Source organism: Bombina bombina, chromosome 7 (genome assembly GCF_027579735.1).
Source record: "Bombina bombina isolate aBomBom1 chromosome 7, aBomBom1.pri, whole genome shotgun sequence".
In the NCBI taxonomy this organism is placed as follows: Eukaryota; Metazoa; Chordata; class Amphibia; order Anura; family Bombinatoridae; genus Bombina; species Bombina bombina.
The window spans coordinates 454,551,399-454,576,711 of NC_069505.1; the positions used below are offsets into that span (position 1 = coordinate 454,551,399).

Below are 25,313 nucleotides of genomic sequence, written 5' to 3' on the forward strand. Positions count from 1 at the left end.
CTGGGAATGAACAATAGCATAATAGCTTGTTCTATGGCTAGTTACCACCCTAGAAGCAGCCTCTTTTTGCTCAACATGTGCCTTTCACAGAGAAGAACTTTCCTGAAGCATATCAGTCTGATCCTGACTTCACAGTACAGTCCAGCCCCGAAATACCAGGCAATCCCTCTCTGAACAAGAGAAACAGCAAAACCCCAGACGTACGTTTCAGCCTATTGTGGGACTCTTCAGTGAGGTGCAGCCATATCCCTCTAGGCACACTGAGCAACGGGTCCACGTCTGGATTCCCGCATCACACTTAGGGAGACTTCCCTAAGTGTCATAATTTGCATAAATAAAAAGAGAGAAGCGCTCAACCTGGGAAGGATACATTTGCAATACATTTCCAATAAAAGTTTGTAAATGTATCTATCCTTGATTTAGCTTCAGCATTTGGATCAAAATCAGATGTGTATTGTGGTGATAGTTTCAAGAATATTTGACCTGGTGGATTGTCTGGAATTTGGAAGCTAACATTATAGGTTGCTGGTTTAAAATCTAGCTTTGGTGTTTTGTCCCATATTGGTCCCCGAGGAAAATTTGCTTTAGCTACATCAAACCCAGTATTTGGTTGGTAGGTGTTTTGATTAAATGGATATGATGTAGTAGCATCTGCAGTGTCTTGTCCTGGAGACCAGTCATTGTTTGTTATTTTATATGATTCTCCTGGTATATTTCCTTGTGTGTATGACTCATTATATGTTGTAAATCTATCTAATAATGCTTCACTGTCAGTGGTTGTAATCAAATACTACTTTAGTTGGTGCCTGTACTTAAGCTTGATTCTCTAGTAGGTCCATAATTGTATGATAAACCCCCTAATGTTGCTAGAAATATGCCGTCAGGATACTTCATGCCAATGTTGTATGGTCTGTATCTATTTGCATCAGTTAGTTGCTTCGTGGTGCTTCCACCAACTGTCCCTATGTTTGCCCCTGTGTCTTTTTCAGCAGCAGTACCCGATGATGTAGTTTGTTTTATTCTTGGTGGTGCTCCTATATGTCTTTGTGTTTGCCATGATCTTATTAGATTTAGTGGTTTGCAACTAAATTTGTATTTACTTGAGTATCATTCATCCCCTGTTCTTAACATTTGTATAGGCATTGAGTTTTCTATTGTCACGAAGCTTGTCCAGTCTGCAGTCACTACTTGCTTGGTGTTCACTGCCGCTGTTGTAACTTTTTGAAAGGTACCGCTTTTGATGGTTCCATAGTATGCTGTGTAGTATGAGTATAGTGGTAGTTTCTGTGCTCTCCATTGTATAGTGGTAGTTTCTGTGCCCAGCAGTGGATCATCCACTGCTGGGCTAATCATTTTAAAAAAATGATGGCCTAGATTTAGAGTTTGGCGTTAGCCGTCAAAACCAGCGTTAAAGGCTCCTAACGCTGGTTTTGGGCTACCGCTGGTATTTAGAGTCGTGTAGGTAAGGGTCTAACGCTCACTTTGCAGCCGCAACTTTTCCATACCGCAGATCCCCCTACGCCATTTGCGTATCCTATCTTTTCAATGGGATCTTTCTAACGCCGGTATTTAGAGTCGTGGCTGAAGTGAGCGTTAGAAATCTAACGACAAAACTCCAGCCGCAGCAAAAAGTCAGGAGTTAAGAACTTTCTGGGCTAACGCCGGTTCATAAAGCTCTTAACTACTGTGCTCTAAAGTACACTAACACCCATAAACTACCTATGTACCCCTAAACCGAAGTCCCCCCACATCGCCGCCACTCTATTAACATTTTTTAACCCCTAATCTGCTGACCGCACACCGCCGCCACCTACGTTATCCCTATGTACCCTTAATCTGCTGCCCCTAACACCGCCGACCCCTATATTATATTTATTAACCCCTAATCTGCCGCCCCCAACGTCGCCTCCACCTACCTACACTTATTAACCCCTAATCTGCCGACCGGACCTCACCGCTACTATAATAAATGCTGCTTTTTTGCAGGTGTTAGGTTTTTTTTCATCTCAAACTGCCCCATTGTTTTCTATGGGGGACTCGTGCACGAGCACGTTTTTGAAACTGGCCGCGTCCGTAAGGACCGCTGGTATTGAGAGTTGCAGTGGCGGTAAATTATGCTCTACGCTCCCTTTTTGGAGCCTAACGCAGCCATTCTGTGAACTCTAAATACCAGCGGTATTTAAAAGGTGCAGGGGAAAAAAAGCATGCGTTAGCTATGCGGGTCGTTACCGACAAAACTCTAAATCTAGGCGGATATAAATTGCAATATGTGCAACTGGACTGAAGCAGTATTAATAAGTAAATAAATATATAAATTCCTCCACTGTGGATTCATTTAATATTCTTTTAAATGTGATTCTGGTGTGAGGTTAGCAGACAATTATAAGTTTACTGACTGGAACAGCAGAACTACTATGGGAAGCTGTAAAATCTGAGACAGAGAGAAAACAAAAACTATAAAAATAAACCTTACATTAATGCGTGAAGTATCAGCATGACACTATACATCAGCCACAGCAGCACATGTCACTTCTTTGCTAGGAACAAGTTCCCTCTCACCCTGCACTAGACAATGCTGCATGGGGGAGGGGCATGTGTGCACTCACTTATTCTTCCCACTGACACCTTTCTACAAAGCACTGTTCCCCTAACAAACTTCAGTTAGTTGATCTTAGGGCCACAGCAGAAAGAGCAGGGCTAAGGGGACCAGCAGACTGGATGCTGTCTGCCCAAGGCTGCATGGATACAGTGTGAGATGAGTCACACAGCCTCAAGACTGAAGAGAGCAGTGTATGCAGCTGCACAGATGCTCAAATCCTCATCTGCCTGCCGCTCCAGCTTTCTGCTGCATGCGCCTACAGTCAGCCCTACCCAGAAACAATCCCCACCACCAGAGCAGTTACCTGGTAACAGTGGTAACCCCAGTAGGACCTTTTCTGATGCAGTGGGAATGGCTTGATGCCGAGTTAGGGCTTTGCATTCAGTGCTGCACATTGCACATCTGAAACAGCACATGGCAATAGCTTGGCATGTCACATGACACCGGCACGGTCTGGCACAGTTTAAAAAAAAAAAAAAAAGCAGAGTACTTTTGACTGTGACAGTATTATGACTGAATGTGTGTGTTCCCCATGTCACATCAGCAGTCTGGTATGAACCATAAAAAAAAAAAAAATTTATTTTTAGGACTCTTGGGCCCCTCAACAGAGACTGGGCCCTAGGCAGCTACCCCTTTTGCCCTGTGTTAAAGACGGCCCTCTCTCGCCACTGTACATTGGAGGGCCTGTTATGGAACATTCTTTGGGCTGGAGGTACATGGGCTTAAGGATACCCAGAGACTGCATGTAAATATGGAATTTTATATGCTGGACACCCCATGTACTTTCATAACTCTGTCTTATGTCTATGTCACCCTGTATCCATAAATACAGGATGGGTACAGGGTGTGAGTGCCCCTTGTGGGAGCAATTGTGACTCTATAAGCCAAGTGGGCATAAAAGAATTTATAGCTAATAAGAACTGTTCCTATATTCTGTAATAAGATGTATTCTATGTATGTTTAAGATCTGATTGTGTCTCAGGAGTCTGTCTAGGTAAACTGATTGGGTTTTGTGTGATTATGTTAACTAGACTGCCCAACATCAGATTGTCTGAGTACTTAATATGTTAATCTGTTTTACCTGTGAATAGACAATTCTTAGAGGTTTGATGCATTGTTCATATGTTTGCTTTACTGTTTAACCAATGCCCTCTGTAACCTGAAGCCAGGGTTATATTCAACCCCCCCATGTGGGGTCAAAACCTGTATAAATACTAGGCATTCAGCCTTTAATAAATATATTCTTTTTTTAAACCTGAAATGTGGAGCTTGGTCTCATGTTTGCAGGGAAACTGATCGAGGTTGTGAAGTGCTGATTCTGTATGCAGGACATTGTTCCCTGGTATTAACCCTTGGTATCCTGTTGGTACCGTAACACAGAAGATACTGTATAAGCTGTAAAATAGAAGAAAGAGGGGGCGCCTCATGTGTAGAATCACCAAACCAAAAAAGCCAAAGCTTATGCACTCGAGCCAAATTGGTACTCACATTTAAAATAAGCTCCCCAATGTGCTAATGGAAGCAGACTGACATAATATGGTGCGTCAGTACACCCACTCCAGGATATCCCCGCCAGGTGTGTCTGTAATGTAGAGTCAAGACGACCAAGGAAACCACATGTGCAGATCAACCAAATAGATGGAATAATGGAGATAATTATGCCAAATGGGTACTCACAATGTCCAATAGCACACCTATGTGCTAGTAGATGCACTGATCATTTTAGGTTCGGGAGTTATCAGCTCACCCACTCCAAGTGTTGCCAACGATATGGTCCAAAAACAGGGTAAATACACACACAGCCCAATATTGGGCAATGAGAGGTAAGGTAAAAACCACTATACTTGTGTTATAGTAAAAAACATTTTATTAAAAAAAACTGAAAACAAAAATTGAAATTAAAAAATGTAAATATTGGACTTCCGGTGGGCGGGCGAACTGACTGGCCGCAAGACAGAGGAGCTCCGCCAAACCTCTTGTTTAAACTATTACGGCAGTCAGCAAACGAACCCGAACACATTATTTAGCCTTAACAGGTGATTACTACAGCTTGCCTGGCATCCTAACTTGTAGAGGCCCCCAAGAACGGCTTCCCCACCAGGAGCCCGCAGACCGCGGAAAAGAGCCGCGACCGAGAGCGGCGGAAGACGACGGACAATAGTGGTGTCCTCGCGACCGGTGACAGGGTCTCTGGCTCCACTTTACCTGCCCCAGCAAAAGTTGCAGAGGAGATCCTGACCTGCATCACAGCGGTGAGCTAAAAAGAGAGAAAGGGGAACACACGCACTGCCTTTCTGAGTGGTCGCCATTTTGCCCCACACAGCCTACGCAGCTCCACTCATTTCTCCAGCTGGGCAACCCAGAGGCTACAGCACACTACAAGGTGCACTTTCACACCATTATAGACTTTGTGGGATTGGGGAGGAGGACCACAAACAGGGCCGCTGGGGACATCTTAGCCCTGGAGACAGGCCTGACGGGAGCGCTCCATAACAAGCGCTGCTACAACAGCAGGAACAGTCGTACACCTAAGATCCTCCCCATACTCACTAACACTGCCACCATCACCTTGCTGCATGCTCCATCCCCAGTAGCCAACGAAGGCCCTCACATAAGCAATAAAGCCTGACGTTCCCAGCCACGCTGCCCTATACTTTATTTCCCCTAACGCTGTTAGTACCGCAACAGCAGGATACAGGACTGAGACCAGCACCTTGCTCTATACCTCCTGAGATATCTGAAAATTGCAACTTCACAACCGGGACACTTTAAAGTTCACCTACAGCAAGCTGTTCTGGGTTAACAAGCTCAGAGTCTTAGGGTGGAAACCTGCACCCACGTGGCCTAGTCCGCAGACCTCAGACCTCCTTAAGACTGCAGAGCATACCAGCAATTTGAGCCCACAAACAATAAGTAGTAACTTTCCACACTGCATCTGATAGCTGAAAATCGCTAGCTTTTCTAAAACAGGAAGGAAAGGAACCTACATTTAGAGGGTGCTGTGCTGCCTGAAAGACAGGTGCGACGAACTTTTCTTCACACGCCTTACCAATTCTATATGCCTCAGATATACTGTCATATTCTCTACTTCTGAAGTAGCATCTCAACGCTTCAAAATCTATATGACCACGTGCAGAAAGAAGGCAGAGATTATCATCCCTTATGAAAGTTGACAAGTATTTCAAGGTCTCAGCTTCACAGGCTATACCAATCATGGCTGGTAGACAGAAAGCAGCAGACAAAACCAAGAAACATGTCGTGGAAATTCACCAGGACCCCCCTCCCCTGTCCAAAGAGACATTGGTCCTGAAACACCCCCTGATCTGCTCCAAGACCTCAAAGCCTTTTTTCTGCCTAAAATGGAGACATTGCAGGCAGGAATGGATACCCTTACCACAGAGATCCGACAATATGCCAACAGACTACAACATGCAGAGCAAAGGATATCTGATGTGGAAGACACCCAACAAACATCTACTTTGGCTATACAACGCCTAGAGCGTCACAATTCCTCACTACAGGACAAGTTGGACGATCTCGAAAATAGATCTCGTCGCAACAACCTAAGAATTGTGGGAGTCCCTGAGTCAATTAAAAACAAAGACTTACTGGAATTTACAGCCTATACCTTACCTAAATTACTGAAAATGGACCAGGAGACTATGCCGCTTGACATCGAGAGGGCTCACAGAATAGGCCCGGACTCCCTACCATCTAAGCCTAACCAGAGGCCACGTCAGGTCATCTTTAAACTGCTTAGATACCAAGAGAAATTGGCAGTCCTAAAGGCATACCGCTCCAAACCTGACCTCCTCTACGAAGGCCACAAGCACCTAATTTTTCAAGACTTCTCTGCTGAGGAGGCGTGAAAGCGGAAAGAATTTGCGCCCCTCTGCTCCAAGTTACACTCCATGGGACGGCAAGCCTCACTACTCTATCCGGCCAAACTGAAGCTCACGACACCTGGAGGCCCCAAGCTCTTCTTGACTCCGCAGCAACTACAAGAGTTCTTAGACGCTGAAACACGCAACGGCGAGGGTTGAGGAGACATTCTGCATACATCCACCCTCCAGCCCCCCCCAACTTGCAGAATGGATGACCTATCCCAGAGTCTCCTATTACTACCTATCTCAAGGACTAAGTATTTGTACTTGCTTATTTATGTTCACGCCCACATACACCTTCTGTCCCTCTTGGTGACCCTGGCAATGTATATGTCTATACCCCCTAAGGGTATGCTGATCAGTCCCCCACCTCTTTCCCTTCCTTGTGTGTCTTTCCCTTCTTCCCCTGTCCTGACCTTGGCCCCTATATGTCTCTCTTACCCCCTTTTATTTTCTCCATGTCTTGGAAATCAGACTGTTAATCTTTTACTTATATGCATATCTTTTTCCTCAGGCTGCGGGAGGAGCAGCCGGATTCCATCCAGATCGATACCCACAGATACTTCAGACCGTAAGTCGCTAAAGCCTCAGACACACCCCTCTGAACACAACCCTCTTATCTCTCAGTCCCCTAATAGATCTACTACACAACCCACCACTATATACAGAATCAAGCAGAGACAATATACACCTATAACTTATACACCTGTTGTACGGCACCCGCCAAGTACATCTTCCCCTCCCCAACAGTATGGCGCGTCCCCTTAAAATTGTATCCTGGAATGTGGGAGGGATTACCTCCCCAGCCAAGCGCAGCATCATTCTGCAGCACCTAGGGCGACTTCAAACTGACATTGCTCTCCTACAGGAGACACGACTCACAGGGGAGGAAGATGAGAAACTAAAATGCAGGTGGGTTGACCGAATCTATTACACCCCTACAGAAGGGCGTAAGAGAGGAGTTGCTATACTTGTTAGAAAAGGACTATCAGTACAAATCAACCCCATCATCATAGACCCTAGAGGCAGGTATATCATAGCTAGTCTACAAATAGATAATCGTACATACACCATATGTAACATCTATGGCCCCAACCAACTTAGACCATCGTTCTGGCGCTCCATTCAGACTCAGTTGGCTGCTCTTGCTGACTCTCCCATCCTAATGGGGGGAGACTTTAATCTGGCTCAGGAACTGCCACTAGACCGCAAAACTGACACACACACTAAGAGACAGGAAAAAACTCTAGCTACGAAACGGAAAAAAGAAACAGACACCATAGCAACCTTTAAAAACTCACTGGACCTCATTGACGTGTGGCGCTCTTGTAACCCAACCAGGAGAGACTTTACGTGTGCCTCTAAAACGCACAGCACTCTCTCGCGTATTGATTACTTCCTGTGTTCGGGTCAGCTACATACAAAAATCCCACAGACAGACATCTCAGATATTATAATCTCAGACCATGCGCCCATATGGCTACTACTTGGCCCCAAACCCAACTCTCCTACTCAAAAGTCCTGGAGATTCCCTACCTACCTATACCACAACATTGAGTTCAGTAAACACCTACAAACTCAGTGGAAGGAGTACTATACCTTTAACGCCCAACACCTCCACACCCCAGGGATTTTTTGGGGAGCATCTAAGGCAGTCATGAGGGGACAAATCACCAGTTTTACCGCCCATTACAATGCAAAACGAAAAAAGATAGAAACTGTCACCACGGCAGAAGTCACAGCTGCATACAATCAATACCTAGCTCATCCTTCCCCCCAATGCAGAAATAGATTTTATGAGAAAAAGAGACTTAGGGAGGATGCCCTGGCTCAGCAGGACCATTTGTTCCAGATGCATAGAAAGGGCCGGTTCTATAGGTTTGGAGATAAAACTGGAAAGCTACTGGCTAACGTGGTGAAACTGGCCAACCCTAAATCCATAATTCCCTCAATCCAAGCGCAAGGGGTGATACACTCAGACACTAAATCCATAATGTCAGAATTCCTAAACTTCTACTCTGCACTTTACACTGCGCAGCCTTGCACACAGAATGATAAGGAGGAATTCTGGAAGCAGATTGTTCCTCCCTCTCTTAGCTCAGACGACCTAGACCTCCTCAACGCCCCAATCCATGCGTCGGAGGTACTGAAAGCCATTAAAACAGCTAAGCTGGGCAAGACCCCGGGACCCGACAAAATACCCATTGAGTACTATAAGCTATTACAAGTGGAACTTAGCCCACTGCTGGCCCAAACATTTACAGCCTATCTGAAGGGCACAGCAACCCCCCCAATTGACTTTGCAGATGCACTTATGTGTTTAATTTTGAAACCAGATCGAGACCCGACATCCCCTGCCTCCTACAGACCAATAGCGCTCTTGAACAGCGAATACAAACTTTTTACGGCCATACTTGCAAATAGGTTAGCTGCCGTACTAGGGTCAGTCATCCATAAAGATCAGACAGGATTCATGAAGCACCGCTCCTCAGTCACCAACATACGTAAGACCTTGTCGGTGATAGAGTACTACTGGCAAAGAGAAGACCGTAACAAAACTGAATCTGTCGCACTCCCAGAGGCTTGCCTTCTCTCTGTCGACGCGGAAAAGGCGTTCGACAGAGTAGAATGGGATCACCTCTTGACTACCCTGGGAAAATTTGGTATAGCTGGGGATTTTCAAAGACTCATACAAACGTTATACCACAGCCCCCGCTCTTCTGTGATAGTGAATGGCGAGGTGTCCCAGCCTTTTTTCCTCGGAAGAGGTACTAGGCAGGGATGCCCTCTATTGCCCCTGCTATTTAACCTGGCTATAGAACCCCTAGCTATATATATCAGAAACAAGCTCCCGGCATTACAAGTGGGGTCTCATTCAATGCACCTATCACTGTATGCTGATGACCTACTCTTATATGTAACTAAGCCCTATGATAACATACCCAAGCTCATCTCCATATTTCAACAATTCGGCACCATCTCGGGTTACAAGGTAAACCTGGACAAATCAGAAATGACATACCTGACTAACAGGCACCCCCCCACACCCATACAAACTGCGCTTAAAATCACGGATGGCTCCTTCAAGTACCTGGGCATCCTCCTGCATGTTAACCCGCATTCAATATACAAACTGAACATCCCCCCAGTGATCAAGCAAGTTCGCTCGTTATTGGCGAGCTGGTCTAAATTACCCATACCCTTGCCGGGGCGAGTGAGTTTAATTAAAATGATGGCAATGCCCAAGTTATTATACCCATTGCAGTTGCTTCCCTTCCTATTGACACAGAAGGACCTGAAGAGCATATCTAGTGCCTTCAGTGACTTTGCGTGGAATTCAAAGAAACACAGAATCAGCAGAACAAAACTAGCGCTACCCACTGACAAAGGTGGACTAAAGCTCCCAAACATTGAATGGTACAATTGGGCGGCGCTGACAAAATTAGTCTTTGAATGGTTAGCACGAACATCAGTCTTTAATGATGAAAACCTCGAAAAAACCCTTGTCCACCCACTTCACTTAGCCTTCCTTCCGCATGCTTCTATTCACACTCTTCCTGCCCAAATCAAACATAGCATTCTCTTCAGAGATCCACTACGTGCCTGGGCAAAATTATGTAAGTGGTGGAAGCTCTCCACCGCAACCACTAAGCATCTCCCACTGAGGGGAAACCCTAACTTCCTCCCAGGCATGACTACGCGAATATTCGCCCAGTGGGAAGAGAAGGGACTAGGTGCAATCTCACATCTAATAAACCCACTTACCAACACAATATTCCCTTTGGCGCAACTACAAGATAAATTTGACCTCCCCAGACACAGTACATTTGCATACCTCCAAGTCACTCACTACGCACGAAAACTCCTCACTGAGGGCCTCGACGTCACGACGAGCTCCCCAATAGACTCCATTTGCTCTCTGACTAAGCAGGGATCACACTCTATTTCTTACATCTATAGCTTAATTATTGAAGGCAAATCTACTGAGATCATGCAACAACTGAGTGCCAAATGGTCCTACTGCACAGGCCTCGACATTAGTGAAGACACTATATCAAACAGCTTTAAGCTGCTCACCACTAGCACATTAGCAATGAGATATAGAGAGATGCATCTTAAATTCATTCATTTCAGCTACATCACCCCCCATCTTAGAGCCAAGTGGGTTCCAGGCGCAGTGGATTCATGTCCCACATGCTCCTTACCTGGTCCGGACATTACTCATCTGCTTTGGGGTTGCCCTAAAATAACTCAATACTGGAATAAGATACAATACTGGTTGAACAGGATACATAGCGAGACATTAGTCTTAACAATCCACGACGTCTTCTTTTTCAAGGGACACACACGGAGCACCCCACAGGACCGCTTCATAAACACCGCCATCCTAATAGCTAGGAAACTGATCCTACGACACTGGGTTTCTAGTAAACCGCCACATATCACACATTTTACTAGCCTCTTGCATGCACAGCTTTTAATTGAACAGGCAGACGTCAAGGGAGACCTAGAGAGGAGAATTAAGACCTTTTACAGAAAATGGGAACCCTACCTATTGACCTTACCCGTCAGCATCTACACACAGATAATATCACCTTTTGCCAATAGTACATTTATGATGACAGAGAGACTGAGAAGCCAGGACATATAGGAAGGCTAAATAACCCCTAAAAGCACTAACCTCCCTCCCCCCCTTTCTCCCCCCTCCTCTCCTCTTCTTTCTTTCCTCTCCCCTACTCCTTCCTTCCTTTCTTACTCCCTTCACTTTTCCAAATATTCTTACCTTTCCCATGAGACCCTGATGCATTGGAGCTATTCTGTGTAGGAAACCGCGACAAATCACGCGGGGCGGACCGGGTGCCTCCTCCCCAGCAAAACCCAGTGAACTCGGGGCTTTCGCCTCCTCTTACAGATCACAAAATTGAACCATGCCGCTCAGGTGGAGGACTCTGTTGTTGTTGCTGTTTTGACTATTTACATTAACTGGAAATGTTTTGTCCCCCCCCCCCTCCCCAGAGACCACCTGTGTTAGCACTAACCACCCCGGGAACCCATTTATCTTGCACTGGCCATGGGATGTAAATGTAAATCTCCTCATATATATATATATATGTTTAAGCTTTTTTTTTTTTTTTTTTTTTTTTTATTTTAAAGTTTTTATTGAGGTTAAAATAGCAAATAGACAACAGTCTCATCAACAGGTTACACTTTACAACATACATTATGCTGACATGACATAACACTTTAGGCACCTCATTTTTTAAATCTTATAGGTTTGCAAAGTCCTCCGGCAAGCAGGTCCAGTCGTGGGACCAAAGTTAAACAAAGCAATTGAGGACATGTTAATGTAGATAATAGTAAAAACTGCAGTTTCAGCGTATATGGGATAAATACAAATTATGAAATGCATATACAATATCAAAATAGAGAAACATAATGAAGGCACCAAGGTAGCTCTGTGTAATTCGTCAGTTGAGAAAGTGAGGAGCATAACAGACCTCAGTTGTTATTTTAATCATATAACCCATTAACACTGAGCATTTATTAAAATGTAAGCAATATTAAGACTCTTGAATAAACTTCAGGAAAGCAGGAAATCGCAGACAAATTTGATGTTCCTGTATTGAAACCCCGTGAGCCATTTTACAAAAATGCAGGGAAAACTAAGTCATGGCTCTACGGGTTGGGCAGAGACTACTAAACTCTGCCAAAAGTATATGCGGAGGAAAAGGGAGTCATCCCTAACTGCAAAAAGTGGTAGGGGGGGCGGAGCATATGCCGAAAATAACATATCTTTCTATTGCTAATTTACATTTCTAACATAAGAACTGAGAATATTGATAGAGCAACTTAACCTCATTGAAAGCTGACCATAAGGGTAGTGGTTAAGTAAGACTCAAAATTCTGTATGATGGAGGCTGAGTCAAGTTAACAGTGCATCACTATAGACATCTCCCTCTACTGTACATTTATGCATTGCCAGGGGCTAGTTTAAAAAGAATACAACACTTAGGCATAGTTTCACCTCATCAACTTACCCTCCAGCTGGTAAGAGTGAGTACTCAGAGTCGGGGGAAAAAAGAAGAAGCAAAACGACAGGAGACTCAGCACCAAGGCTCCCCTCCACTACCAGTGTACCGGATATATAATACAGCCATGTAGATACGAAAACTGTAGTTAATGAATTTTAAGACCTGATAAATGGACAGGGGGTGAGGGAAGATGGGTATCAGGGGGGGAAAGAGGGTGAAGGGACTACAGCAGAGGAAGGAAGGAAAGGGGGGGAGGGCCTAAGGGCCTATGTGGAGCAAGGTAGCAAGCTTTGGGTGTGGTAGTGGTCACATAATGCGGGGAAGGTATCGATAGGACCCAACCTAACCCTAGCGTGTGTGAACATAAGTATGTATAGGATGGTCAATTAACAGGTTGCGGACTTGCAGAACTTTTAGCCCTATTGTTATTCAGCACCAGAGTTCCCCACTCAACGCACCCCAGCTGAGCACATAAGGAGGGGGATGAAAGCGGTGCAAGACAAAGAAGTACAGGCAGGGGAAGGGAAGGGGAAGACGCGGAAGAAAGAAGAAAGAAGAGGGAGAGGGAGGGGGGGGTACATATATTATCACACCTCAAGACTTAAAACAGTCATAGATATGATGTTAAATACATTAAAAGTCACATAATGAAATAAGGCATTGGACACTCATAATATCAACATCTGATTTCTCCCCCATCCCCCTCCCCCCCATCAACCCATATGGATATGACAATCAACAGTCCTTAGACGTTTAGCTTCTCATATATATAGGCATACTTTGAGAGGCAGACTCCCTAGATTGATCATTAAGATGGTGCCATATCGTATCAAGTGGCAGCTAATCTCTTTACGTCCAATAATTGTGGATGGAGGGAGAGAGCATAAAATTCTTAAGAAAGTAAGGTAAGAGAGGAAAACGGAGGAAGAAAAGAAGGGTTGGGAGGAACGGTAAGGGTGAGAGGGAGGGGGGCGGGGGAGGGAAGGAGGGGAGGGAGAGAGGAAGAGGTGAAGGAGGAGAAGGGAAGGAATGGATAAGGAGGAAGAAAAGGAGGGGAAGGGGGGAGAGGGAGAAGGGAGAAAGGAGGGAGAGAAAATAAGGAAGAGAAAGGGGGGGAGAGGGGAGGGAGGAAGGGGAGGGAGAAGGAGGATATAAGAGGCATGGGAGAGAGGAGAAGAGAAGGGAAAGGGGAAAGGGGGGGAAGGGGAAAGAGAAGAGGGCGAGGGGGGGAAAGGGAAGAGGGAAAGGGAAGGGGGAAGGGGGGGAGAGGGGAGGAGGGGAAAAAGAAGGGAAGGGGGGAAGAGGAAGGGGAGGGAGGTAGGAAAAAAGGAGGCGGGAAAAGGAGAGGGGAGGGGAGAGAGGGAGGGGAGGAGGGAAGGGAGGGAGTGACGGGAGGGGGGTGGGAAGGGAGGGAGTGACGGGAGGGGGGAGGGAGTGACAGGAGGGGGAGGGGAGGGAAGTGGATAGAGAGGGAAAGGAGAAGGGGAGGGCAGGAGGAGCAAGTAGAGACAATAGAAAGAAAAAGAGAGGCAAGTGCAAACAAAACTTTACGGCAGGTTTAGCAATTCAAGATTATCTAAGAATCATAAAAATAAGAACTGGCAGTCCACAAAAAAGTTTTTAACTAGAACTTGTAAGCATTAAACAATAAACACAATAACCGTCCATCAGTACACCACTACTCTTCGAGCGGCAGTGGACCGCTTCCAGCAGACATAGTCCAAGTGTGGCCTGATCAATAAACAGGGTGATCAGGTCTCAAGCAACCTGGCCCATTTGAGGGATTAAGAGATAAACTCCTCCAGCCGGGGAGGGAGGGATCAGTGGACTGGATCCTGTCTGCCCGGATTCCAGACCTGGGCCACCGCTCTCAGCGGAGGACCCACCCTTTGCGGATAAGGCAGCTCAGCATCAACATTACCAGCGGGGAGATTCCAGATCCTCAGGAGATCCTGAGCCAGTCTTGGGGTGAGGGCAGTATGTTGGGTGCCGTCTTTGTTAATGATTAACTTGGTGGGAAACTCCCATCTGTAGCGGATTTGGTTCAGTCGAAGGACTCTTGTGACTTCGCTGAAAGATCTTCTCTGTTGAAGTGTGAAGGATGACAGGTCTGGGAGCAGGGCAACATCCTTAAATTGCTCTGGGAGCTGGGGTTGCCTCAAAGTAGCCCTTAGTAGTTTGTCTTTATATGTAAAGTGATGTATTCTAGCTATGGTGTCTCTGGGCTTGTCCATAGGTAGGTTCTGCGGTCTAGCTACTCTGTGGATTCTGTCCAGTTTTGTATCAGCTTCCTCTGAAGGGCCCAGAATGGCTCTGAATAGTGTTTGGGCGTATTTTTCTAGGTCTTGAGGGCCAACCGATTCAGGGATGCCCCTGATTCTGACGTTATTCCGTCGGGAACGGTCTTCAAGGTCCGCCATCTTCGCTTCAAGCGAGGATACCTGATCAGCAAGGTTCTGGGTATAGCTGACCCAATTCGTATGATCCACTAGCAGGTCCTCCTGTTTACGTTCGATGATGTCAGTGCGCTCATTGATTGACACAATGTCCCTCCTCAAGTCATCAAAAGACCTTTCTAATTTGTCAAATCGCTTCGCAAAGGATTGACTCTGTTGGTCCAACAGCTGCTTCATAGAGTCCATAGTGATCACCTTCTCTTGAGATCGTGAGGGCGGGGAACATCTAACTCCAGCCCTTCTCTCCGAGAGGGGGGGGGGATATTGATCTTTCCTCGTCAGAGATTTCAGGGCTAGGATCCCTTATAGGGTGGAAATGATCCCGGACTGTGTGTTTCGAGGATTTAGATGCTTTCTGCTTTTTCCTAGCTTGTTGCGACATGTTGGGATAAATAATATGGCCACGAGTGAAGTAATTCCAGGAATAGCACAGGTCTAGAGTCACTCAAAAAGATATGTAGTAACCACAGTTATTCAACACCGGCATGGAGGGGTGCCACAGGATTTTAGCACTGCATAACAATGTTAATAAAGGCAAGTGTATGAGTTAAGTCTCTTGTGTATTTTCAAGGATAGATATGGAATATTGAGGTCATGCAGGGTTTTAATTAAAGGGCGTGTGGTTTGATGCTATTAGGGAGACTTTACCATGAAAGTAACCACTACTGTGACCAGGCGAACACTTGAATTATTGTTAGGTTTCAGGATGTGCCCCCCCTCAGGGATAGTGCCACCACTGGGCTCAGTCGGTAAAGGGAAGGGGGATATGACCCGCCCTGAAGTCAGGAACGGGAAAGGGGGAGGAGAGGCACTGTGTCGCCCAAACACACCTGGTGGCTGGTTGGTGTACGGGGTCTTGGCCCTTAGGTAATTGCAGGAATTGCACCTATGTAGTACGGGTTCTTAAGGTTCAGTAATGTTCATTTGTACCCAGCAGTTGCAGCTTTCAGATTACTGTGTGCACCAGACCAGATGCTCTATACCTTATATATCAGACACAGTAGTTAGTGTAACTGTCAAAAAATTATGCAGCTCCAGTTTTCATTTCCCACCTCCTCCACACCTACTCCTCTCCCTCTCCCCCCCCCCTATTCTGTGTCTAATAAGCAATGCAATAGAGATATACGTTTCTGCAATGTCTCTTAAGTTGTTTAAGTCACTGAGAATCTAGGGAAAATGGCTGAGAGTGTAGAGCTTTAGAGATCAACAAAGTCCTCTAGAACAGGCAAGCTGCAGTACAATATAGCCTGATGCACACCATCAGAACATATGAAAAACACAGAGTCCTCGTGGTTGCCCTGCTCCGCAGTGTAAACAAACAAGTGGCTGTACGGTTTGAAATGGTCAGTCAAGCCTCAGGCCAGTGAAGTGCCCCCTCAGAAGAGGTTCCGTTTATAAAGCAGGCGGAGAGCATTAAAATTGAACTTGTTCTGTTTTATCACTTGTCACAGCTACACTGCAGGGCAAAGGCGCGCAGCAGAAAAAGATGGCGGTTCGCGCCACAGCTGATATAGCGCCCAATAGCCCCACAATCCAGCTGCTAAAGTAGGTGACTGCTGTAAAGTGTGGTCACGCTAATATTGGCACTTAGAAAAGTACTGGCCAGTGTAGCATCAGCCGTTACTCACAGAGACCTTTGCGCCTGGTTCCCTCCTGGTGGTTTTCGGCTTGACCGGCAGTTGCTATCTGAGCGCAGATGCAGGTACAGCTGTGAAGCAGACACCAATGCTCCGGAGCGGATCCCCGACCCTCCGGAGCAAGTGTAGGCAATTTGTTGCAGCTGGTAAAGTCCAGGGTGTATTGTCAGTGAGCCGGAGCTGCCGATATAAGCCTCCAGGCGTTTGCAGCTACAAGGTCCCCAGAATCCAGACAGAAGAGTCAAAGTGTTTCAGGGACTAATAAATAGTTGATTCTTAGTCCATTGAACAGGGAAATAAGTTGTACACTTCCTCCTATAAGAGGATTGCATTTGTGTAGATAAAATCCGTATGTTTTAGGTGTATTTAGTGCTTGTTTTTGAGGAGCTCTGATATAGTACGTCTGATCAGTATGGCAGCTAGCTCCGCCCCTATGTTTAAGCTTTTATTATGTAAATTGGAATGTCGCCCCGTCAGGGTTACCGTTTTTCCTTATGATGCCATCCGATCCAGGTTTTGTTACTTACATAGGAAACTTTGTTGTTGTTATTGTTGTTTTGTTGGTTTCCCTATCCCCCTCCCCTCTTCTCTCCCCTTCCCTCTTCCCCTTTCCCCTTCCAATAGGCTTAACCCCTCTCCCTCTCCTCTCCCTTCCCCTCTCCCCTTTGACCCTACCCCTTTCCCACCCCCCCTCACCCCCCCCTCCCCATGTTATTAAATGTGAGTATCAATTTGGCTCGAGTGAATAAGCTTTGGCTTTTTTTGGTGATTCTACACATGAGGCGCCCCTCTCTTTCTTCTATTTTAGAGGATTATATATTTGAAGGTGTACATATGGGCAATACTTGATGGAGCTTTAGAAAGCAGAGTATATAATATTGCTTTCAGGGCAAAGGGGTGGCTTAAATTAAATTCAATATTAAAAAAAGAAACAAAGTTCTTTTCCGAGATCCAGTCTAGAGCGAATTTGCCAAGTATGGTACAGCTATAGATTTGGATATTGGGAAATGCCAAGCCACCATTGGCTCTTGGTAATGATAATATGAAAATAGAGATTTGCGCCCTCTTACCTTGCCATAGAAAAAGAGAACAAATCTTATTGAAAGTGACTATATCCCTTTTGAGCAAAAGGATGGGTAAATTTTGTATTAAGTACAACAATTTTGGAAACAAGATTGATTTTATTCACATAATACACGCAGACAAAGAGATAGGGAGGTTGTTCCACACTTTTAGCTTCTTCTTGAAGTCCATTAGACAATTAGAGAAATTGAGATCGTAGCGTGCAGGGTTTTTACTGAAGTTGATGCCTAAGTATTTAATTTGATTGACTTCCTTGAATGGATGTGCTACTTCAATAATTGGTTTGGAGATGCACAGTAATTTCGACTTTTCAAGATTAATTCTATATCCCGAAAATGAGTTATACAGCTCATTGATCTGTAAAAGCTTAGGTATCGCCTGATTCGTCTTACTCAGGAAAATCAATATATCATCAGCAAATAAAGACTACACCAGTTTTCGTACTTCGTTTGATCCCATTTAATTCTTCCCTCAAAATTATTGCCAAAGGTTCTAATGATAGATTAAATAGCAGAGGGGACCCTCTTTTGAGGGTGAAGCTATCTGATGTTTCGTCGTTTGCTATGATAGAGGAAGATGGAGAGTGGTAAATAAGACGTAAAGTGTGAGAACTGCCCTGTAAACTCGAAGCCCTATGCATGCTGTGGCGTGTCTCCTTACTCCTACTTATGGTGTGTGCTCCTGATGGTGGAGTCGCTACTGCGGCTCCCTCTTGCAGGCTAGTCCAAGCAGGTTGTCTTTCCCCACCAAGGCTCCGCAGTGTGGGGGGTTGATGCTGTTTTTTTACAACAGTTCTGGCTGTTTTCAGCAGAGCCCCGTGTTCAAGCCGCCATGCTGGGTGCCCCTCCCACCGTTAGTCACTTCTACACCGGAAGTCACACATACACAAGCACTCAGATATACAGACACACATACATAAACAGTCACACACACTCAAACATACAGACACACATACATATGTACTGAAACATACATACATACACAAATAAACACTCAGTCATGCATGCACATGCACTCAAACATACAGAGAGACATACATAAACACACATGCACTCAGACATACAGACACACATACATGTGATGAACCAAGGTTATCCAACCCTGCGCCAGTCACTTATTTGGCACAGAAAGGGTTATCAGTCCCCTTTTCTGTCACCAAAAGGTCACAATCTAGCCACACCAGGCAAGCTTGTGATTCCGTTTAGTGGGTGCAAGAGTTAACCGCACTCCCTTAATCTGTACTAGACGTAAGAGAAATGCCCAACACTCCCTTTTAATGCCACCCACAATAAACTATCAATCCTATAGCTCAAATACTGCCACAACTTAAAATTTATTAAAGGGAAAATCCTAAGGAAAAACCCAGACTTTACACATTAACTCTAGAAATACAATTTAGCAGAAACTAACCTAAATTATACAGTTCTAATATTCCAGTCTCTTTCAGTAACGTGGTTCAATTATTAGACAAAGGCCAAACTTAATAAAGGAATTATTTATTATGCCAAAAATATTATGCACAATGCATTATTAATAAAAAGTTGTTACAAGTAAAATTACACACGCAAACAGTGTTTCAAAATAAAAAGGAGAAAAAACAGAATTGAATACTTTACTAGCTTCAAGCTCTGTGCCCGGGGATGGCAGGAAAATGATGGCTCCTTACTTCTGTACAGCAGCTCCCCTTGTAAGAATGACAATCTTATTGTTAAAAAATAAGATTCTTAAACCTACTTTTCAGAGATCAGGTTGCTTAACCACACCCTCCTGGGCGGGCTAAGAAACCCCCCTGTCTTTATGACCTTCAATAGACTAATTTCTTGCCTGAAATTATACAATCCAGTATAATTTCTGCTAGGTAAGAAATTTCTATATTTACATATCTAGAACCTTTTAGTTTTATTGGGAGAATCGGTTTGATATCAAATATGCCATAGGTTGTCATATTTACCTTCCTTTAGGTTATAACAGTTTTAACCCACATATGTACATAATATACCAATGTCCTGTCAGTGACCTAGTCAGTTTTTGTAATGAAGGGCCTGTTTTGCATCAGGCATTCTATTGACAGCTTAAGCCATAAACTTTATCCTGTGTATCTCTGTGACTAAGAGCTTCAGTGACTTTATGACTCAATGCATACACACTAACATTTGGTGGGCTATTTAGGAAATAGGCCGGGCAGTTCAAAGAAAACACAAGTTACAATTCTTCTTGACAACAAATAACTGTTTTGGAGTTCAAGCTACACAAAGTTAACTCCTTAGCAGCTGAATCCTGAGATATTCGTGACACCTCCCCCAATAAGAGACGCAAAAAGGGGTGGCTACGAGCCACTCCCGATGCGTATCAAAAGGAGCTTCCCCTTGCGGTGAGAACACCATTGCCAGACAGATTGAACCTAGCAGTTTTGGCAGCAGGATGCCCTCCTTTTAAAAGTGACACACTAGTTGCTCTACCCAACCGATTGAATATATTGCAGGGCCCCTCCCATGCAGCCTCTAGTTTGTTCTGTCTCATGGGCGTGAGTACAAGAACATTATGGACCATCTCACACACTCCCTCTCTAGCAGTAAACTCCTGCAACTGTTTTTGTGCGAATATGGTATCTCTGGGTTTTGCAGGTACCTCCCCCAATAAGGTTTGCATCTTATCCATGAATAACACATCATCCCCTGTTACAGAGGTGCCTGTGAAACCTAGTGTCTTGCTACCTATGGTGTGCTCTCTAAACATATTGTGTGCTGTCAGTTGCTGCTTAACTACCATAGGCTCTTGCCCTCCCACTGGAGTAGAATTCCTGTACTCCTGCACTCTGTTATGGTTGGTAGGTTGTTGACTAACTGCCCCCCTCCTCCTCACTGTGGGTTCTAACTGCTGAGCCTGCTGGGGACACTGATGCTGCACATCTATCAGTGTATTTGCTGAATGGCACTGTGGGGCTGTGTAAATACACTTCTCTGTACTCCTCCCCCCTGTGCCTGCAGTCTGTGTCAGTCTCTGTCCCCTAGCCTGTGCGGTCTGTTTACAGGTTACAGCTGAGGTTACTGGGGTCTCTGTCACCCACAATCTTTCACACTCACTCTGGGGGTCCCTCAAAGAGTTTCCTGTACCCTCCTCCCTCACACACTCTGAAATCTGTGGCTTTGCTGCTTCTGTCATAGAGTCGGCTAGTTGGCCTCCCTGCTCTCTCTCACAGTCAGTCTGCCACTTTGCATAATCACACAGAATCTGGGATCCTTTTGACACTGGTGCAGACAAGCACACATCTTCCTTCTGCCATGTATCCCAACTATTGTGTCTTTTCACAGGGTACGGAATTGTCCCTGGCAGAAACTGGCACACATCATCCAGCGGCCCAGTCACCCAGTCATTCTCTCCCCCGTCAATCTCACCTCCTTCTATAGAATCCACTGATTCAATCACAGGCAGACATGCATGCCTCATCTGCCTTCTCTCACAGACAAGTTCTTCCCATACAGCTAAACTTGGTTCAGGCACAGACAGACCCACACAGTCTATCTGCCTTTCTCCCCCATCAGTCTCACCCTGTACAGCTAATGGTAATTCTGCCGATACTGCTGGTTTAAGTACAGGAAGACACACACCGTCTGTCTGTCGTTCTCCCCAGTCAGTATCTCCTCTTACAGATGCACCTCTCAGCACAGACATCCCCAGTTCAGGCACAGCCCTGCGCACATATGCACTCTGTCCTCCCTCCTGGTCATAATGTCTCTGAGCATTTTTACACACAGCCCTTTCCACATAAGGGTCTGCAACTAATGTCACTAGGTCACATTTAGCATTGTCAGGCACATAAAGAGATAACAATCTACCCAAATCAGTACCCAGTAAAACATCATTAGGAATATTTTCAGATACCCCCACATTTCTTAAACCTCTCCCCATTCCCCAATCAAGATATACACGTGCCATAGGCACTGCAAGTTTCATTCCCCCAATCCCTTTAACTGCTAGAGTCTTTCCAGGGATAATGCTCTCAGAGTTCACTAGCTTTGGATGCACCATAGTCACTTCTGCACCTGTGTCCCTTAGCCCGAAGGTTACCTTATCTCCAACAGTCACAGGTTGCAAGTTCTCATGGTTGTTTTCCTCTGGACAGGTAACAAACAAAACAGATGCTGGTACTTCTGAGGGATTACTCCCTCCAGCTGATTGCCCCAAGTTAATCCTCTCTGGGCAAGTGGAGCTGATGTGGCCCACTTTGTTGCAAACAAAACATCTGCGGGTATCTCCCTGCCCAGATGCAGCACCTGCCCCTCCTTTCCCAGAGGGAGCAGACACACTGGATAAAGGCACAACAGGTTTTGTGAAGGGGGGTCGTGCAGCAGCTCCTTTACAGGTGGATCCCCCCTTAGAAAAGGATTTCCTCCCATTCTCTGCAGACCTGTTAGCTGTGTAAAAATCAGCCAGCTCGCCAGCTTCCAATGCTGTTTTGGGCTTCCGATCTAAAACCCATTCTTGAACTCCGGCTTGGCACAGCTGTATAAATTGCTCCTTCACAATCAAATCTTCCAGCTCCTCCATAGTGGCAACTTTTATTCCTCTGACCCACTGTTTAAAGGCTGTCCTCAAGTTCCCAACAGCTGTAATATAGCTCTCTGACAAACCTTTCTGCAGAGAACGGAATTTTTTCCTGTACACCTCAGGAGTAAGATTGTATCTCCTCTGTAGTGCAGCTTTAATGGAATCATAGTCCTGATCAAACTCTGGGGGTAGTTCAGCAAACGCCTCCAGTGCAGGACCTATCAGGCCAGGGGTAAGGTATTTGGCCCACTGCTCCCTTGGCAACTGGAACTGTCTGCAAACTTTCTCAAAGCTACGCAGGAATACATCCACATCTCCATCTTTCTCCAGGGTGGGAAAATTCTCTGCACGCACTCTGGGAGCAGGGGGGTCTCTAGGTTCACTAACAACAGGTGAGACCACCCCTCTCTCCAACCTTTCAAGCTGTAGCTGATACTCTCTCTCCGCCTGTCGTTCAGCAGCCTGTCTTTCAGCTGCCAGAGCCTCTCTCTCAGCTGCCAGAGCCTCTCTCTCAGCTGCCAGAGACGCCTGTCTCTCAGCCACAGCAGCCTGTCGTTCAGCAGCCTGTCTTTCATAAAACTTTGTAATCAGTTCCATGCGTAAACTTGCATCCACTGAGCCCATATGTTTAAGAACAGTTTGCAAATAACAGTCCAATGGATCCCCAGATCCTGATGAATCACCGCCCACAGCTGCAGACATCTCTCCTGGGACTTCAACTGGTGTGATTTGGCTGTTATCATATTCAACAAGAGCTTGTATTAGTAAATCTTTGTTCTTTGAACGTATTGGAATATCCCGCTCCTGGCATAGGAGTATAAGTGCCTCTCTAGATTGCTGCTGGTATGCCTCCATAGCAAAAATAAAATAGAAAAGAAAAACAGAGAATAGGGAAGGGGACTGTTTGCAATGTGTGACTATATAATGCACTGAGTTTTAGCCTTTGGAAATTGTAAGAAACAATTTCTTTTAGTACCGGTATTGTCTCTAGCAAATCCACAAGCACTAAAATCTAATAATAATTTTTTTTTTATCTACACCGCTGCCCACCAATTTGTGACGAACCAAGGTTATCCAACCCTGCGCCAGTCACTTATTTGGCACAGAAAGGGTTATCAGTCCCCTTTTCTGTCACCAAAAGGTCACAATCTAGCCACACCAGGCAAGCTTGTGATTCCGTTTAGTGGGTGCAAGAGTTAACCACACTCCCTTAATCTGTACTAGACGTAAGAGAAATGCCCAACACTCCCTTTTAATGCCACCCACAATAAACTATCAATCCTATAGCTCAAATACTGCCACAAATTAAAATTTATTAAAGGGAAAATCCTAAGGAAAAACCCAGACTTTACACATTAAAGGGACAGTATACTGTAAAATAGTTTTTTGCTTAATGTGTTTACAATTGCTTTTTTTACCAACTGCAGAGTAAAAAATGTATGAAAATTAGCTTTTTAAGGCTTATTTGTGTATATTAAAGCTCTGATTTTGTGTTTTGAAGCCACAACCTAATAAAATGGGTTGAGCTTGTAGGTATAATCAGATCTCATTACTTTATCACATTGTGTATATATACATGCTACTTTATCTTATATCTGTCTTTAAAACAATCACCAGTACTTTGAGAGAACAATGGAAAATCAACATTTTATTACCTTATCTCTGCTATATCCCACTGGAAGTGTAATTTCTTCTGCTGGCTGTGTTTACAAAGCTTATCTATAGCTGGTACGCGCGGCCACAAACTTTCAGAATAGGTGGGGATACCACATGCTAAATCAACTATTTCAAATGCCAATATAATGGTAAAGGAGCTACTTGTAAACAATTTAATACACTCCAGCAGGTAGAGTGGATCACTGGGAACAAATTAAAGGGGAGAAAATTTTTGAGTAAACTGTCCCTTTAACTCTAGAAATACAATTTAGCAGAAAATAACCTAAATTATACAGTTCTAATATTCCAGTCTCTTTCAGTAACGTGGTTCAATTATTAGACAAAGGCCAAACTTAATAAAGGAATTATTTATTATGCCAAAAATATTATGCACAATGCATTATTAATAAAAAGTTGTTACAAGTAAAATTACACACGCAAACAGTGTTTCAAAATAAAAAGGAGAAAAAACAGAATTGAATACTTTACTAGCTTCAAGCTCTGTGCCCGGGGATGGCAGGAAAATGATGGCTCCTTACTTCTGTACAGCAGCTCCCCTTGTAAGAATGACAATCTTATTGTTAAAAAATAAGATTCTTAAACCTACTTTTCAGAGATCAGGTTGCTTAACCACACCCTCCTGGGCGGGCTAAGAAACCCCCCTGTCTTTATGACCTTCAATAGACTAATTTCTTGCCTGAAATTATACAATCCAGTATAATTTCTGCTAGGTAAGAAATTTCTATATTTACATATCTAGAACCTTTTAGTTTTATTGGGAGAATCGGTTTGATATCAAATATGCCATAGGTTGTCATATTTACCTTCCTTTAGGTTATAACAGTTTTAACCCACATATGTACATAATATACCAATGTCCTGTCAGTGACCTGGTCAGTTTTTGTAATGAAGGGCCTGTTTTGCATCAGGCATTCTATTGACAGCTTAAGCCATAAACTTTATCCTGTGTATCTCTGTGACTAAGAGCTTCAGTGACTTTATGACTCAATGCATACACACTAACATTTGGTGGGCTATTTAGGAAATAGGCCGGGCAGTTCAAAGAAAACACAAGTTACAATTCTTCTTGACAACAAATAACTGTTTTGGAGTTCAAGCTACACAAAGTTAACTCCTTAGCAGCTGAATCCTGAGATATTCGAGACAATACATAAACACAGTCACACACATACATGCACACAGACATACAGACAAACATACATAAACATACAGTCACACACACATGCACTCAGACATACAGTCACACATACATAAACACAGTCACATACATACATGCACTCAGACATAAGACACACATACATAAACACACAGTCACACACACACATGCACTCAGACATACAGACACACATACATAAACACACAGTTACACACATGCACTCAGACATACAGATACACAT

The 25,313-nt window shown here is 44.6% G+C and overlaps 1 protein-coding gene across 1 annotated transcript; it reads right to left on the reverse strand.

The window, feature by feature from the left end:
- Positions 1 to 16,167: 16,167 nt before the first annotated feature.
- LOC128636430 (uncharacterized) lies at positions 16,168 to 23,126 on the reverse strand. The gene is made up of 3 exons (XM_053689445.1): positions 22,783 to 23,126; positions 21,508 to 22,722; positions 16,168 to 16,218 (listed from the first exon to the last, which is right to left on the reverse strand). Exons 1-3 carry the CDS (start codon positions 23,092 to 23,094, stop codon positions 16,168 to 16,170), a joined length of 1,578 nt encoding a protein of 525 aa, XP_053545420.1. The 5' UTR covers positions 23,095 to 23,126.
- Between the last annotated feature and the right edge of the window lie 2,187 nt (positions 23,127 to 25,313).

Coding starts and splice junctions, on each gene's coding strand:
- LOC128636430 (XM_053689445.1), bottom strand. CDS start 23,094: ATGGAGGCATACCAGCAGCAATCTAGAGAGGCACTTATACTCCTATGC. Junction 22,723..22,782: donor CTGCTGAACGACAGGCTGCT/GTGGCTGAGAGA, acceptor GCTGAGAGAGAG/GCTCTGGCAGCTGAAAGACA. Junction 16,219..21,507: donor GTAGATTGTTATCTCTTTAT/GTGCCTGACAAT, acceptor GGTGTGCATCAG/GCTATATTGTACTGCAGCTT.